Source organism: Musca autumnalis, unplaced genomic scaffold (assembly GCF_047663935.1).
Source record: "Musca autumnalis isolate F117 unplaced genomic scaffold, ASM4766393v1 scaffold_2, whole genome shotgun sequence".
NCBI classification, from domain to species: Eukaryota; Metazoa; Arthropoda; class Insecta; order Diptera; family Muscidae; genus Musca; species Musca autumnalis.
The window spans coordinates 87411126-87428785 of NW_027411755.1; the positions used below are offsets into that span (position 1 = coordinate 87411126).

The following is a 17660-nucleotide window of genomic DNA, read 5'->3' on the forward strand; positions in this document are numbered from 1 at the left end:
GAAAGGAAGAAATAGAAATTGAAAGGAAGCGGCTTGAGTTGGAAGAAATAGGAAATTCATTTTAAATATTCATATAGTTTATAACATTTTTGTTTTTCAAATTTAGTTAAACTAAATCAGTTTTAGTTTCGAATTACTTTTATTTATTTTTTTTTAATGTTAAGTACATTTATTAATAATAAGGACATTTCATAAGTAATAATAAAATGAATTAAATAACTAATGATTGCATTATTGTAGATCTAATATCTAAAGCACTGAAATCGTCGTGTACATCAACATAAGAAGATTCTGGCAAGGCAGCACACACTTCAGTAACTTTTGCTGACATTTCAGGATTGTAATGTAATTGTCTTGCCCCTAGAATACATCGGAATCTATTTTTTAATACCCCGATTGTTCTCTCAACTACGTTTCTTGTTTTTGAATGTATGGTGTTGAAACGGCTCTCAGGGGTACCTTCATCAGCTGATCTAAATGGGGTTATTAAAAACTTTTCCAGCGGGTAGCCTGCATCTCCTGAAATTATAAATAAATATTCAAGATTAATCTACTTAATAAATTGTTTACCTAATAACCACGAATTTTTGTCTCCATTTTCGTAATTTCTCCTCAGATGTTGCTTTAAGTCACTTATATTCCATACCAAAGAGTTGTGAACCGATCCCTGATGATGTGCAGAAATGTATCTGATCCTTAATTTGTGATCGCAAACCTGCAGGACAATTTTTTATGATACATAAGATATATGTGCACTATTTTTTATAATTTAAGGTATACCACTGTTGCATTAAGGCTGTAGAAACCCTTCCGGTTCAAGTATTTGAATCTTTCTTCCTTATTTGGTGTAATAATTTTAATATGGGTACCGTCTATACAGCCTATTACACCAGGAAATCCTGTTTTATTGTAGAAGTATTCTTTAATTTCGTTTTTTTCATCTTCATTTGTGGGGAAGGATATCCATTTTTGGCACAGCCTTTTATGCATTGCTTGGAAAACTTTACTGACTGACGACTGTGCGAGGCTGACACTGAAATCATTACCAGCACCCTTTTGGTAACTTCCTTCAGCAAGTATCCGCATCGTTGCCGCTAGTTTTATTTCATTTGGCACACTCGTTGACTTTTTCCGATCGTGTAGCTCTGGCAAAATTTCCTCCAAAACATAATTGAAAGCTTCCATGTTAAGTCTAAAGTAGGTAACAAATCTAAAAGAAACATTTTATAATTTAGAACACAAGTAATTTCATTTTGTACTTACTGAGAATTTGTCATTGAAAATATATTTGACTGTTGTCGCAATAGTTTCCGCTTTGTTCTTAACTCGCCGACAGTATACTCATCTTCATCTTCGGAAAAAAGCCACACTTAACATTTTTCTCAATTGTAATAAAAAAGAAATGCATATAATTTAACTGACGCTGATCACTTGTTATTTTTCTTTTGTTTATTTCTTGTACAGGGTAACATTAAATTGAGAAAAAAAATATTTTGTAAGCACCCTGCAGTTTTCAATCTGTTACAAAAATGGTCGTTGTCGTTTATTTTTCATGATACCAAAAAAATTCAACTTCGACAACGACTACGAAATCCGTCGTGCGACAACAACGCCGACCGTAATAAGGCTGATTATGTGGGCAATGGGTCTAACATAGAAATATAAAGAATTTAAAATATACTTTTAATATAATTTAAATTCAAAATATTAAAATTATGTATTATCACGTGATCGGCCCCTCCTACTATTGTTCTCACTTGTTTTGACTTATTTGTTTTTTCATATTATCTTCTATGAGAGGGCCTATTGGACTACTATGAACGACCTTGTGGTCTTCTATGAGAAATCGTACTGCTCATCAACATAAAGAACAACATGTTTTCTACATGAATCCTAAGATCTTCTATGAGGAGCATACTGGACTTCAATTAAGAGATCAGAACAATTTCTATGAAAAGACCTACTGGTCTGGCTGTGTGCTGGCTGGTGTTCATGACTCTGGAATATTTTGATACAATTTTCCATTCCACTCTTTCGGGTACAATTACACAAAAGTTCAAAATATGTCGACTTATGTTAAGTACTACAAACTTTTGGATTGGATCCAGTTTAAGACCTGGTCTTGAATTGCTTACCTCATGTAATATTGTCTGTCGCAAAAGTTAGTATACACCGTTGAAACCAAAATGTATTTGATAAAATTATGGGTTTCCTTCAAGAAATTCCCGTTTTTTCAAACAGGACAAGTCGAAACTTGATCAAGATCACCCCATATTGAAACTTTAGAGCTTTTCTGAGCATTTCATGGCTTTAGAATTCATAAATACGAGAAGGACATAACCCCCGGAATTTTGTCGCTACAGTTGTTGTATTTGTAGATGACCAATATTTGTGGATTTTACGATCCAGTGTACGTTGGACCTGTCAATATAAGTACTGTAACTGTCATTAAAACCAATTAATATACTCTTTATGATCTTAAGTACAGATTTAGTTTCATTTTGTTCAAAAATTGCAAGAATTTTTAAACAGTTCCACGGGGATTCTCCCTTGTATACTAACTTTTGCGATATAAGTTTTGGGGTTTTTTGGATTCGAACCGTACATTTGCTAATGTATGCAAATACTGCGCACTTTTAATTGTTATTACGGAAGACAACCTTCATGTCTATCAAATAAAACTAACTGTTTGTTCTTTTCAATAAGTTATAGTGATATTTATCCCTAATACATTTTGGTTTCATCATTGAGCTAATATGAATCGGGGTGCACTCATTGATATGAGAGAAGTCTCCCCTGTCCCGCCTGGGATGTTTGTGGAACAAATATAATATACATTTTGATTTCAACGGTGTATACTAACTTTTTCGACAGACTTTACCTTTGATCCGGATTACACTTACATACATTTACAAGTTTTGGCATTTGCATTAAAGAATCCAAATAAGATTTTGTTCTCATATCTCATATTCCCGAAAAAAGCCTGCCTACTTCAGAACCTCTTATACAAGCGTTAAAAGTTTGATGAAATATGCAGAGAAATGATTGGACATCATGGCATAGTCTTCATTCACCGTCCACCTTGCTACTTTTCGATGTAAAATATAACAAAATTAAATGGAACATGCATTACAAAATACCTTAGGGAAAACAGCAAATGAGCATATATAATCCAAATATAGGAAAAAGTTAAAAATGGTGCGTGTTTTATTCATTTTCAGTGGTATAGGAAATTACCCTCGGAGTCGACTACGGTGTTGGAGTCGGAGTCGTGAAAAAAACTTGCCTGGAATCGGAGTCGAAGGAAAAATGGCTCGACTCCTAAGCCCTGCTTTCCACTATATATAATTTCTTGTAAACGATGCCTATTCAGTGCTCAAAAGAGCAATATTGTTGTTTTTTTTAAATATATTATATATTTAACATTTACAACAGGTTGGCGAGTCGAACAGGGTCAGCTAGTATCTTATACATTCTGAATACGATGCTCCTTCCTGTATAAATTATATGTTTATTTTCTCACAGATATCTGTTTAAAGGATATTAATCAAAAATAGTCCCAATAATAATATGTTCAAGTTCAAGTTTTCTTTTATTTGCATAAAAAGTTGTATGCTGCAAGACGATTTTCAAAGTATTTGGCAACTTTTGAATGGCCTAGTTAAAACTTGCCCCATTAAAACAGCAAACTGCAAAACTAAAATATTTTCCACAAATATTATTACAAATGCCAGAAACAGCTGTCAATTAGAAACAGCGTTGAAATGTTATATTTTTCATAACATAAAAGGGTTAAGCTACATTACATGAACAATATTGTTGGCCACAAATTATTCCCATAATCTAAGCAGCCTCCAGAGACATAATTTAACTTTTGAGAAAGTATAAACCAGCAATAAAAATTAGGAAAATATAACAACATTATTTTTGAAGACAACAAACAGTGGCTTTTCTTCACAGACTGTATCTAGTTGACAATTGAAGATGTTCATAAACTTTTTTCGTTATTGTTGTTGTTTAATATTCCCCAAATAAAATAAATAGAAAACGTTCTTGGTATACCACCTACATACATACTTTTTGCTTAACATTTATAAACTGTCTAGAGTTTGCTACAGCAATTTAGAGAAAAGTTTTCTTTGGTCTATGAGTTTTTGGTTAAAACTCATTATTACCCACTTAAGTGAGTTTCGCTCCAAACTGACATCCAATTCTAAATTAATAGGAAAAGTCACTCTTTGAATTTAGCAGAAGTATACAACGATGTAAAAATGTGGTTTTGTTGAGGCTTTTAACACATTTAACATAAAATGTTGTGACAAGGAGTATATGAAATGTGTTGGCTAATTAAAGTATTCGTATAAACTTTCAGTGACATTTTAATTTTGAGTTGTTTCTGTTTTTCAGGTTTTTTAGATGAATTTTATTGAGTGAGGTAGAAACAAGTGAAGGTGGAGTTGATATACAGTCGAACTTCTCTATAACGAATTTTTATCTATAACGAAGACAAATTGAAAACATACCTTTTTTCAGCCTATTTTCACCTATTTTAGCCTCTCTATAACGAGCCTCTCTATAACTTGGGTGACGTAGGGGATGGAAGATACCAAGGAACGGTCCTGACCGGTTTTAACATGGCAAAGCCCAGGATTTATCTTGGTCCCTCTTTCATCCCAAGTGGACACTGACCTCCCCGTGGTGTCACCTGGGGAACTGCCTTTAACACCCGTTAAAGGTAGTGAGCTAACATGTGCCGCGCGTTCACCCATAAGAACGTTAAAAACTTGGGTTTGGGCGTCGGGTTAGTAACCCTCCCCTAGAAAAAAACAGCCTACTATGAAAAAACGAAAGAAAAGAAAAACAAACCCCTCTAAAGTTGACGAACCCCGCAAACGTTTTAAGGACCATGATCTGCGAATCTGCACCTGGAATGTTCGCACTCTTTATAGAGAAGGTGCAGTCTTCGCATTGGCAGACGTACTTGAAAAGTACAAGACCGATATTACTGCCATACAGGAAATACGATGGATTGGGAAAGGCGTCACAACAACACCTAAAGGTGACGCACTGTATTATAGCTGCCATGACGTAAAGCATGAGTTTGGTTGTGGATTCGTAGTTAGTCGGAGACTAAAACATCTTGTATCCAGCTTCACTCCAGTGAATGAAAGACTTGCTGCAATTCGAATAAAAGCTAAATTCTTCAACATCAGCTTTATTTGCGCTCATGCTCCCACTGAAGAAAAGGACGAACAGACCAAAGATATATTTTACGAGTGCTTAGAAGAAACATATGACCGTTGCCCTGCCCATGACATTAAAATCATTCTAGGCGATTTTAATGCCAAAATTGGAAAGGAGAATATCTTTGGCCCAATTTTCGGGAAATTCAGTCTCCACAGTGAAACATCTGACAATGGTATGAGACTGATAGACTTTGCAGCTGCAAAAAACATGGTAGTTAGCAGTACCAGATTTAATCATCTCGATATTCATAAGGGCACCTGGCTGTCTCCAGATCAGAAAACAAGAAACCAAATTGATCATGTTGTGATAGATGGAAGACATTCATCGAGCGTGTTGGATGTACGATCGTTCCGAGGCGCAAACATTGATTCGGACCACTACCTTGTTGCAGCAAAGGTACGCACCCGCTTAAACGTAGCAAACAAAGTACGAGCAGACACAACACGAAAGTTAGACATCGGTAAGCTGCAATCACAACAGATAGCCACAGCATATTCCACTCAACTAGCCCAATTGCTTAATCAAAGCCCTCCTCATCCCGATAACATATCAGCGCAATGGCAAAGCATTGCCCACTCCATGCAAACAGCCGCAAAATCCATACTTGGATACCAGAGACCTCCACCAAGGAATCCATGGTATGATGAGGAGTGTCGTGCTGCCACCGAAGAGAAAAATGCGGCATATAAGGCTACTTTACAATCCGTAGCAACGCGTAGCGCACGAGAGAGATACAGGGAGAAAAGGAGAGAGGAGAAACGTCTTTTCCGCAGGAAAAAGAGAGAGATGGAAAAGCGGGAGTGTGAAAAAATCGAGATGTACAGGAGCCAGAATGAAGTCCGAAAATTCTACCAAAGAGTCAAGCATCAAACTGATGGCTTTGGTACAGGCACATCCTCCTGTAGAGACCAGCAAGGTAATTTGGTAACTGATACAGATAGTATACTCAGGATATGGAAAGAACATTTTTCAAATCTGTTGGTATCCAATAGCAGCGAAGAAGACGAAGATACCACAGTCCCAATCCCAGAAGATGGTATTGAATGTATACTGCCCAGCCAAGATGAGGTAAAGACAGCAATAAATCGGCTGAAGAATAATAAGGCAGCAGGGGCCGATGGCTTACCAGCCGAGCTGTTCAAAACCGGAGGCGACACGCTGATAAGGTGTATTCATCAGCTAGTTAGCACCATCTGGCAGGAAGAACGAGTACCCGACGATTGGAACCTGAGTATCCTGTGCCCCGTCCACAAGAAGGGAGATAAGACTGTATGCTCTAACTATAGGGGCATAAGTCTACTCCCTATTGCCTACAAGATCGTGTCAGGGATATTGTGCGAACGACTAAAGCCAATGGTCAACGAGATTATTGGACCATACCAATGCGGCTTTAGACCTGGCAAGTCCACCATTGACCAGATATTTACCCTGCGGCAAATCCTGGAGAAGACCCAAGAGATGCAGATCGACACCTACCACCTTTTTGTCGATTATAAAGCAGCCTTCGACAGTCCGCTGCGCTCAAAGGTATTCCAAGCCAAGTCTGAATTTGGTATTCCCGCAAAGCTCATCTGGCTTTGTAAAATGACTTTAACTGACACGAGGTCCTCAGTTAAAATAGGAAAGAACCTCTCCGAAGAGTTTGGTACCAAAAGAGGTTTCAGACAAGGAGACAGCCTTTCGTGTGACCTCTTCAACATCCTGCTAGAAAAGGTTATACGAGAGGCAAACGTCAAAAGAAGTGGCACAATCTACACCAATAGTCACATGTTACTTGCTTATGCTGATGATATAGACATCATGGGTCGATCAGTAAAAGAAGTAACTGATACCTTTATAAAGGTCGAAGGAGAATCTGCTAAAGTGGGTCTGGCGGTAAACGGTGAGAAGACCAAGTTGATGGTGTCGACGCGCAATGCGTCCATTGAGCTCGGACCGACTGTGGAAGTTGGTTCCTATAATATTGAGGTAGTAAAAGACTTCGTCTACCTCGGCACCTCCGTCAACACAACAAACGACATCAGTTGTGAAATAAAAAGAAGAATTGTATTGGCCAACAGATGCTACTTTGGATTAAGTAAGCAGTTTAAAAACAAAGCCACATCTCGTCAAACAAAAATAACGCTCTACAAAACACTGATACTACCCGTGCTGATGTATGGCTCCGAAGCCTGGGTACTTGCGCAAGCAGACATGGCAGTGCTTGGTGTGTTTGAGAGAAAAATTCTTCGAAAGATCTACGGACCAATCTGCGTTGACGGTGAATATCGACGTCGCATGAACCACGAACTGTATCTGCTATACAACGACATCAATATTGTTAAACGTATCGAGATGCAGCGATTGCGTTGGCTAGGCCATATCATAAGAATGAGCGATGATGAACCCGCTAAAAAGGCGTATGAATACATGCCACATGGCGGTGCACGCAGAATTGGCAGGCCAAGGAATAGATGGCGCAAACAAGTGGATGTTGAGATGAAAAGGCGCGGTATTCCAGAGTGCAAAGCAACAAATAGAGAGGAATGGAGATCTCTTCTTAGTTCGGCCTATAGAACAAATGTTCTGTAATGGGCCAGCTAAGTAAGTAAGTATAACGAACTTCCACGTAACGAATATTTCTCTATAACGAAGTTTTTGTTAAACGTGTTTTTCATATACGTTTACACAATAAATAAAAACAAACTCAGTCACCAGCGCTCTTTTTTATTGAAGTTCACTTTAAATTTGCATTGCAGACACAAATGTGTGTTCACAAATCGGTGAATCATCGGACAATATGTTTTGAATTGCCTTTACATTCCCAAATACAGAAATAGTTCAAAATGTAAGCGACTTTTTGGAGTCTCTAAACAAAGTTCCCGATCATATTTTTTCTTTTTCTCTTATTGCTCATTGTGAAGACTTTTTTGATAAGGCAAAGTGGCACCGTGGTGCAATGGTATGCACACCCATCTTGCACGCTAAAGGTCGTGGGTTCGATTCCCCGGCCAGTCAACATCAAACACTTTTCAACGGAGGCAAAATACCCCTCAGTAATGTTGGCGACATTTCCTGAGTATTTCAGCCTTGTAAAACTTCTCTACAAGTGGTGTCTTAGACACGCCGTTCGGACTCGGCGATAAACAGTAGGTCCCATATCATTGAGCTAATATGAATCGGGGTGCACTCATTGGTATGAGAGAAGTCTCCCTTGTCCCTTCTGGGATGTTTGTGGAACAATTATTATTATGCAGCATATTAACTGGGTTTTTCTCGAAATCGGCAACAAAAATATATGACAATTGGTGTATTAGTTTTCGAGATAGAGTTGGCACCGCAAAATGCTTTAATAAAAACAGGGTTTCGTAGACGGCTTCAAAACTTCGTAATATTTTTCTCTTTCAGATGAAGGAAAAATCTGCCAAAAAGTTACGTAGTTTTCTCGAAAAAAAAATCATGAAAAATGGCTTTTATTGAGCTTACAACTGGGGGGTCTCCTTTTAAGGCTAAGCACACTAAAATGTTGGCTTACATCCAGTTTGAAACTTGGTCGTGAATTGCTTATACCGGGTGTGCATTTTTTCAGAGGCGTAACCATCCGAATTTGATATATATGCGAAATTTACCGAAATACATAAACATATGGTTTTTTGAGAAAGTAACGGGTAAAATTGATAAAGGACAATGAAAACGTGACAATATCGATTTCTTGGAAATGGGAAACCTACATATAATTTTCGGTGCAACATTTTCGATATAAAGCTAGTTTCTCAATGATTGATGGGGGTCAATCAAAAAAGTCATTATGTCATGACTCAGAAATTTCAGCTATGGGATCTTTGGGATTCTCAATTGGGGCATTCATGTGTGTGAATTGACCTTTAACTTGGGGCTTCCTCTGAGCCCCATTAACACCCAAAACTTCTTGACGATACAATCAAAATTGCGACGTGTACAAAAAAAATAAAAAATGGGATGTATTACCGACTATTGCGAGATCTCCGTTATTTGGCCACCTACGCCAACCCACTTTACATCATTGTAGAGATGGGATTTTCTACTTTCATAGTTTGACTTTTCTTTTGGAAGGTTCCCAACCAAAGCTGTGATATTCGTCCTTATTATTAAAATCGCAAAAATGAAAAGTTGTGTTCTGCTAGCGGCTATTGCGATATCTTCGTTGTTTGACCACCTACGACTACTTATGTTGCATCGTTGCAAAGGTGATATTTTCTACTTTCATTATCAGGTTTTGTTTTGCTTATAGAAGCGAGATGTTCGCTTTGAAATAAAACGTTGACTTTTTCTCCAAATAAGTTTTTGTTCATTCCCCCCTGAATATTATCCGATCATCACCAAAATCAATAGGTTTCTTCCCCTCCGGCACCTTCATCAACACCCAAAATTTGGTGACGATCAGATTAAAATTGCGACCTGTAGATGGACAGACGGACGGACGACACACATAGCCAGATCGACTCAGCTCGTCGAGACATTCATTTTGGCCAAAACCAACTTATAATACCCTCCCCACATAGTGGTGTAGGGTATAAAAACCAAAAAACAAGTAAGAGAGGGCTATAGTCGGACGGGACCGACCATGTGATACCCTACACCACTACCCCTGGGCACTATGTATCCAAAAAAATTTCTTTTATTTGATAACACATTTTAGACATCCTTTCATACATATATAAGTTTATATACATGGTATATTAATACCAGAGATAGAGCACATACATACATACATCGTCATTACTGGGAGTTTAGGTGTTAGTTTCTTTATTTTATAGTGGACATACGGCCCGTTTTGGCTACTGTAACATGTATCTCCAAAAAATTTAAATTTGCATTAAGAAAACATATCAGAATACCCTTAGAAATAGACCAAATGGACCACTGAAAAACCGACCATTATTTTCAGATATTACATTACTTTTGACCAACGGTGGCACAAAAACTTCAAGACCCCGTATACTTTGTAATTTGCATTAATTGAAAAACGGGGAATTTCTCTATCATGATTCTTTACAAACAAACAAAAACTTGAGGAACGCACTTATATGTTAGACAATAGTTCTGTTATCTTACCTCTACATTGGTGTAATTTGCATCAAAGGAGAGGTCAAGAGTTGGTTTTCATGTTTGGTTCGTAATTTGCCGGAAAATATCTCTCAAAAATTAAAATACGGACCAAAAATGTAATTTGGAAAATTTTCCCATAAAATTTATGGCGAATTTCACCCGCTTAACACTATCCTAGCACTTGCCAATATTATTGACATCTTCTTTGACCATAATCTTACCTCGTGGAAAATTTTGTAAGTATTGAAGTATAACTGCGAACTCTAGCGAGGTTACGGTTACACTAAACACAATTAAAACTGTGGGATCCCTGTATTTACTAAGCTGTAACGCTGTTATCTGACCGCGTACATCAACATATTTGGTATCTATGCAAAGGGCGAGAGACCGTTTCCAAAAATAGCTCACATGGGCGAAACATGTCTTTCGGGAATAAAGATGCAGTCATTATACTAACATTTTTACCAATTTTCATACAAAAGTTTTGGTCCATTTAACCCGCTAAATACTATCTGATTATCATGTTGAAGTGCAAGCTTCGTCTATGTCATAAACTCAAACTTCACTTAAAATTTCGCGTCGATCATACTACCATTGCGACCTACTGAGCCGCTACAAAATTGGACAAAAATTTTGTTTTTTGTCTATTTCACCCCCTAAATATTTCACGATTATCGCCAAAAACTATAGGGGTCTAGTCGGAACCCAACCTCCATACAAAATTTTGTGAAGATTGGTCCATAATTGCGGCCTGTAGCGTGCGTACAATTTTTAATGGACGGACGGACGGACACACATCTCAAAATCGCTTTATCTCGTCGAGATATGAATTTTGGTATACCACATGGGGGTCTATGACGATTATTTCGTGGTGTTACATGAATTTTCGGAAAAACAAACTTATAATACCCTTTCCACATTGTGATGTAGGGTATAAAAATTGTATTTAAAATCAATTTTTATAAACGATTGTAATATTCGACTTTCTTTAATTTTTTGTATTAAACTACGATTAATTACGAAAATGTTTCACACTGGTATAAAGGGAAATTGTACTGAAAAAAATGTAGGGAAATTATTCGAATCCCACTACCAAATAGGACTTAAAATTGTTGTAATTAATCGAAGATTAATACAATAAAAATCAAAGAGTACAATCATTTATATAAATTGGTTATAAATATTAAATCGCAAAAATTGCATCCAAGCCCACTGTGCAAATTTTCTTTTAATTTTTTTTAGATAACACAAAAAATACAAAAAAAAGATTTTTTTCTTTTTGGGCCAATATTAAAGAGGTTATGAGAATTTCTTAGCATATAATTTTAACTGAACTCTTCAGGGAGCAATATCTCCGTTAGTCAAAAAATCTGAAAATATACTAAAATGCTTTGCTGAGGAGTGGCATCAACACAACAAAAATAAGTTTATAATTAAAAAAATTAAGTAACAGTGTTTTATTTATAAGTGCACTTAAAAGTAGAAAATAATTTTTCATGATGGAATCTCTCAAATAAAACGCTTGCATTTGAATTAAAAATTGTGACAATATTGAACGGCAAGCGTTTTATTTGAGATATTGCACCATGAAAAATTATTTTCTACTTAAAGTGCACTTATAAATAAAACACTGTTACTTAATTTTTTTAATTATAAACTTATTTTCTAGTTTTTAGAGCATTTAAAAATAGAACACTGAAACTTATTAATTTTATAATTACACTGTGCAACACTTTTGAGCCAATCGCGTGCAAACAACTTCTGTCCAGAATTTTATGAAAGTAGAGGTCCAATAGACAAAAACCATATTTGGGTTTCGTTTTCTTAGATCGGGTTCGGTTTTTATGGCCTCATCTAAAAATGGCTAAAGATCGAATTTTTAAAACAAATCGGGGCTGTATCTCTGAAACCAATACGAACCTTGTTTTGACATCTGCGGCAAACTTGTAGATAAGAGCAAGAAGAAAATATTTGGAGGAAAAGTGAACTCGAAAAACTGCATTTATTGCCTCAAATTTTATAATATATCTAAAAATTCTATAATTTGTGTATATTTCGCAGCGTTTCTCCCAAAATGTTAAGTTCTTCTTAATGTTACCTTTTGGGAAAATATTATCTGGTATGTAATACACAACTCTTCAGAACATTAAGTTGTTGTAAAATGCCTCTATCGCCTTGTTTATAGCAAATTTTTCAACAACAATTTGGTAAATATTTCAATAATTCTTTGAAATCCCCAACATGAGAATAAACAGCCTATGTGAACATTGTTTGATATAAGTTTTGTAAAAAGTATGTTATGAAATACCCCATAAACAACGTGAAATAACAATTTTAGAGGTTTAGAATGTTCTGAAGAATTGATGGTCACATTATTTGGAACATTTTTAGAATAGTTACTTGTTTCAACTTCCAACAGTTTAGTTGTTACTGACCAGAATTTCAGAAATAATGTAAACTTTTCTGTATTTTTACGAGTTTGATGCTCTAGATGCAGCTTTTCCTAGTTCATCTGTTTGACACATAAGTTCTACTACTTTAGGGCTACAATATTGCTGAAGACTGCAAAGCAAAATTCTTATTAGTTTCGGAGATAAAGGTCCGATCACTGGAAAAAAGGCTCTTTTTATGTCGGTTTAGATGAGGCCATAAAATCTAAACCCGATCTAAGAACACAAAACCCAATTAAGGTTTTTGTAGTCTCAATATGTACTTTCAGAAAATATCCATTAGAAGTTGTTTGCATTTCCAGTGTTGCACAGTGTTATTTTTAATTTTTTTTGTAAATAGATTTTTAAGATTTTCAATTTTATTTGTATATACTTGAGATTATAAATGATATTTAATGATGGGCTTACATTTATTAATTAAATGTATAATGTTAGTAAAAATTTATTTTAGGTTGGCAGTTTTTCATCCTGCTGATTTCAGTTAACGCTTCCTTATTGCATGGCTCCTTTCCTGTTAGTTTCGAGCAATCCAGTTCTTCTATTCTTAATCCATCCAGCGACCCGTGGACCCATATTGGTTTTGGTTTCATATTCATATATTGTCATCCAAATCTGAAAAGTGTACAAAGTTTTAGTTCGATTGGTCAACTGCAACTGTGTGAAAAATTAGTTACCAGATTTGAGAAGCAAATTAGATAAAACACTGTAAAACAGTGTAAAAATGGACCAATATTGGTTTTGATTTCATATTCGTGTATTGTCATCCAAATCTGAAAAGTGTGCAAAGTTTTAGTTCGATTGGTCAACTGCAACCGTGTTAAAAATAAGTTACCAGATTTGAACTAAACACACACCAAAGCAAGTTAAATAAAACACTGTAAACACTGTAATTAAAGAAAATCAAAAACCACTTTTTGAAAAAGTGTTCGATTTCACTCAGAAACCCCATATATACAGTGGAAGTCGCATATAACGTTTTCGTTTATAAAGACATATCGGTTATAATGACAAAATTCAAAAGTCTAAAATTTCTGAAGCCCTTTATACCCCACACAAAACAAATATCGCATATAACGACATATGGGTTATAGCGACCAATTCTGTCGGTCACTTGACAGTTGTTATAAGCGATTTCGACTTTACCTTTAAGATACGATTTAACCTTAATTCTGTACCATTATATTTGCTATATTAAAAATATAGGAAAAATACAAGAATTAATTATGTTTATTTTCTGTTGTACTGTAAATTTTTGATATCAATATTTCTTCCTATAGGAATAATGCTTCCCAAATACTTATGCCATTGTACTACTATAATTAATGATTTTTACTTCAAATTATGGGTCTATGGAATTACATATTTTTAATGTTATAATGTTTTTATTGTTGCTTTATTTATACGATGTACTTGCTAAAATGAGTAACTCTAGCAGCTTAGAACGATTCCCTTCACAGGAAATTTCCTATACACTATTTTTAAACTGAATATTACTATGATGATGGTTCCGTTGGAGTATTTCTTGACTAGCTTCATACTATTTTCAACACAATGATTGTCCCAGTAATTTGGTGATTGTTATTTCTTTTTTACTAAACGAATCATCAACATCTCATAACTTGTATCACTGCATCAATACATTTACATTTTCTAAATAATCACCACTAGGAATGAAAAGAATTAAATCAACTAAAAAAACCTCCAAATTACTTTTTATTTTATTTCCTCGTTCGCAATGATTTACGTGACAAACAACTTGAAATATGTGAGGCCCGGACGTCTTCTTTGCTAAGAATAAGATTTTTTCTCAAAATTAACTATTTTAAAATTTGAAAATCCTCACAAAGTGTAATCGCATTTTAATGTACATATGTCATTTTCCCACAGTCACAAATTTAATTTTAAAATATTTTCTGTTTGAACCTTAATTTCATTATTTTCACAAGACAATCCAAATTTACACCAGCATTAAAAGGATTAAATAAATCAATATTCATCATTTGCCAAAAATCATTTTCAATATTTTCAAATAAAACAAAACCACAATAAAACCATCAAAATTATTTTCCACAAAAACGTTGACACACGTCCAATGTTTTTTCTTTGAAGCATCATAACAAAAGAGGATTACTAACGTCCTAAAAACGAAAGTAATAGGACAACAACAATTTAATAGAACATACACAAAGAGCCGATTTTTGTCAAATTAAATGTCGCAGCAAAATGTGAAGGTTTTACATAGTTCTCCATTTCCAGTCATAAGACACACCGTCTGTCTGTCTGTATGTAATAAATACTGGCTTATAAGAAGAACAAAAGGAGGAACGAGAAATTGAAAAGAATTCTGAACTATGTGTACAATGTATAATACAAATCGATTTGTCATATTAATGCGATCATAATGATTTCAATTTAAATGACTTTGCTTTATTAAATCTCACCACCATCACTGTGGACTTTTATTGCCAGGCATGGCAGTATAAGAGGACGACCATTCCAAATGTCCATGTCATGTGCCATGGAATATTATCATTGTTCGCAGTATCTTTTGGCAGAGCAAAATCATCCCTCTGATGCGTGCTGTATCCTTATATTTATATTCCTACAGGGCCAAACAACACTCATGTTAATAACATAAATTTTAGATAATCCCGCTTGTGGCCCATCAGTGTCATCAAATTAACAATGGTTTTCAATAATTTATCATTTGTTGATGCTATTCTACTGCCGACAATTTTTTATACACGAAAACAACAAATATTTTGCTTCGACTACACACTACTAAGGAGTATAGTACTCTTTAAATTCATTTTTTATAAAACTATGCACAACAAAACTGAGTTAAAAAGTTCAAAACAGAATATTAGCCGCCCATACGTTTGAAATGAGTGTTTTAATTTTAACAAATGTACCCAAATAACAGATGTTATACTATCCGGCAGAATCTTGGTAGCGTCATCCAAAAATTCCAAAATGTCTCCACCTAAAAAAGAACACTGTATGTAATCAATATTCTATAGCGTGACTCTATGGAAGTGAGTAAAGAAGTATTTATACCCTACAGCATAATGTTGAGAGGGTATTAAAAATTTGTTATGGCAAAAATGCATGTTACTCTGAGAAATGTCCTTCCTAGACACCCACTTTTGGTAAACCCATCTCGACGAGATATAACGATCAACAAATGCGCTAATTGCAAAACGACTGGACATCCTTCTAATTACAGGGTAGAGTATGTAAAGAAAAGGGAAGAAATTAAGACACATGCCTTTGTATCAACTGATCAACACAACATAAACAAAACATTAACTTCAAACAACTTTGATAAAGATCAACCTCATAAACAAAAAAGGAAAACATGACATATCCTTGTGGAACCTGTGGCAACAATACTTCTGGAACAAAATGCATAATTTGCAGGAAATGTGATAAATGGTACCATGTTGATTGTGAAAACGTCTCCAAAGCAATGTTCACTATGTTTGAAAAAAACCCGCACACCCTTTATGCCTGCAGCAAATGTGTCCGAAATGTTCCCACGAATTCCGATGATGCCTTCAAAGCTGAAATGCGAGAGCAATTTGCATTCCTTAAGGAGTGTTTTCATTCGCTGGCAGTTGACATGAGAAAAGATCAAGCAGTAATTAAGGAATCTTTTGAAAATATTGTTTCTGAAATTCGCATTGAGTTGTCTAAGGAGTTGCAGGAAGTACAGGATAATGTTAAAGATTGCAGAGAACTGGTGCCATCCAATGATGTTTCTACCAAAAACAGATTTCTAGAGCTTGAACTCCAAAACCATAGCCTCTCACATAGGCTAAATAGAGGTGATCTTATCGTGACTGGTCTTCCTGAAACCCTTGAGAACGTAAAGGATATAATAGTATACATATGTGCACATTTCAAAGTGGATATAGTTGCTGCTGATGATGTTGACAATGTGATGTATTTACGAAATCGAAAGTCTATCATGATAAAACCTCAAAATATTGTTGTGCGTGATGCTATAATGGCAGCTTTTTACAAATCCAAGTCCTTAAAGGTAGCTGATGTGATTGGTGGATCGGTTGACATCAGAGTATACCTAAATGATAATCTCTCGCCTCTAGCCAACAAGATTCTTCAAATTTGTCTAAAGCTAAAAAAAGAAAACAAAATTCTGCGGTACAGTGTCATCAATCGTGAAGTCCACAAGGTCAATCTTACCAATCAAGAATCAAAGGTTCTCAATCTCAAGGAATGTGTCGATTTCTTTAAATCAAATCATCATTCTATATAAATTGTTTTTTCTTTTGTTTTCTTTCTCTCATTGATCTCAAACTCTTATAATATTGTTGAAATTAATGCATTATATTTTTTATATTAGACATTTCAACGAATCTTTTAATACGTTTTTTTTTTAATTTTCATCGGTTCCCGCAATTATATGAATGTTGTCAGAATATAAATGACTTATAACATTAATCTTGGACCCATAGCGGATAGTCATATCATAAAATCTCTTACATCCTCTTTCTCAGAAAATTTTAATATTGGGCACATAAATTCGCAAAGCTTATGTCCCTCTAACTCGAATGTTAAATTAAACCTGAAATACTTTCCAGTTCTGTGAGTATTCCAGGTTATAACTTGATAAGGAATGATCGTCGTAGGTGTTGTTTATCTGCCTAGTGGTGCAACTGATGTTTTTGAAAGTTTACATGCTGAAATTTTCGACAGGTTTTCTAATGTTATTGTTATGGGGGACTTCAATTGCAACTTATTTGATCCTGCGAACACGTTTAGCTTCCTGACTTCTGATGTGGATTTCATTGTCTCTACAACTCTTTGCCAACACACTTAAATCGTCCCACAAATAGCACGTCCTTGTTGGATTATTTTCTTATTAGCCAACCA

General features: G+C 35.3%; 1 protein-coding gene across 1 annotated transcript; it reads right to left on the minus strand.

Moving 5' to 3' along the window:
* Positions 1 to 211: 211 nt before the first annotated feature.
* Positions 212 to 1357, minus strand: LOC141392332 (uncharacterized). Its single transcript, XM_073965282.1, has 3 exons — positions 1264 to 1357; positions 1008 to 1192; positions 212 to 360 (listed from the first exon to the last, which is right to left on the minus strand). The coding sequence occupies exons 1-3, from the start codon at positions 1275 to 1277 to the stop codon at positions 212 to 214; spliced, it is 348 nt and encodes a 115-aa protein (XP_073821383.1). The 5' UTR covers positions 1278 to 1357.
* Positions 1358 to 17660: the final 16303 nt, after the last annotated feature.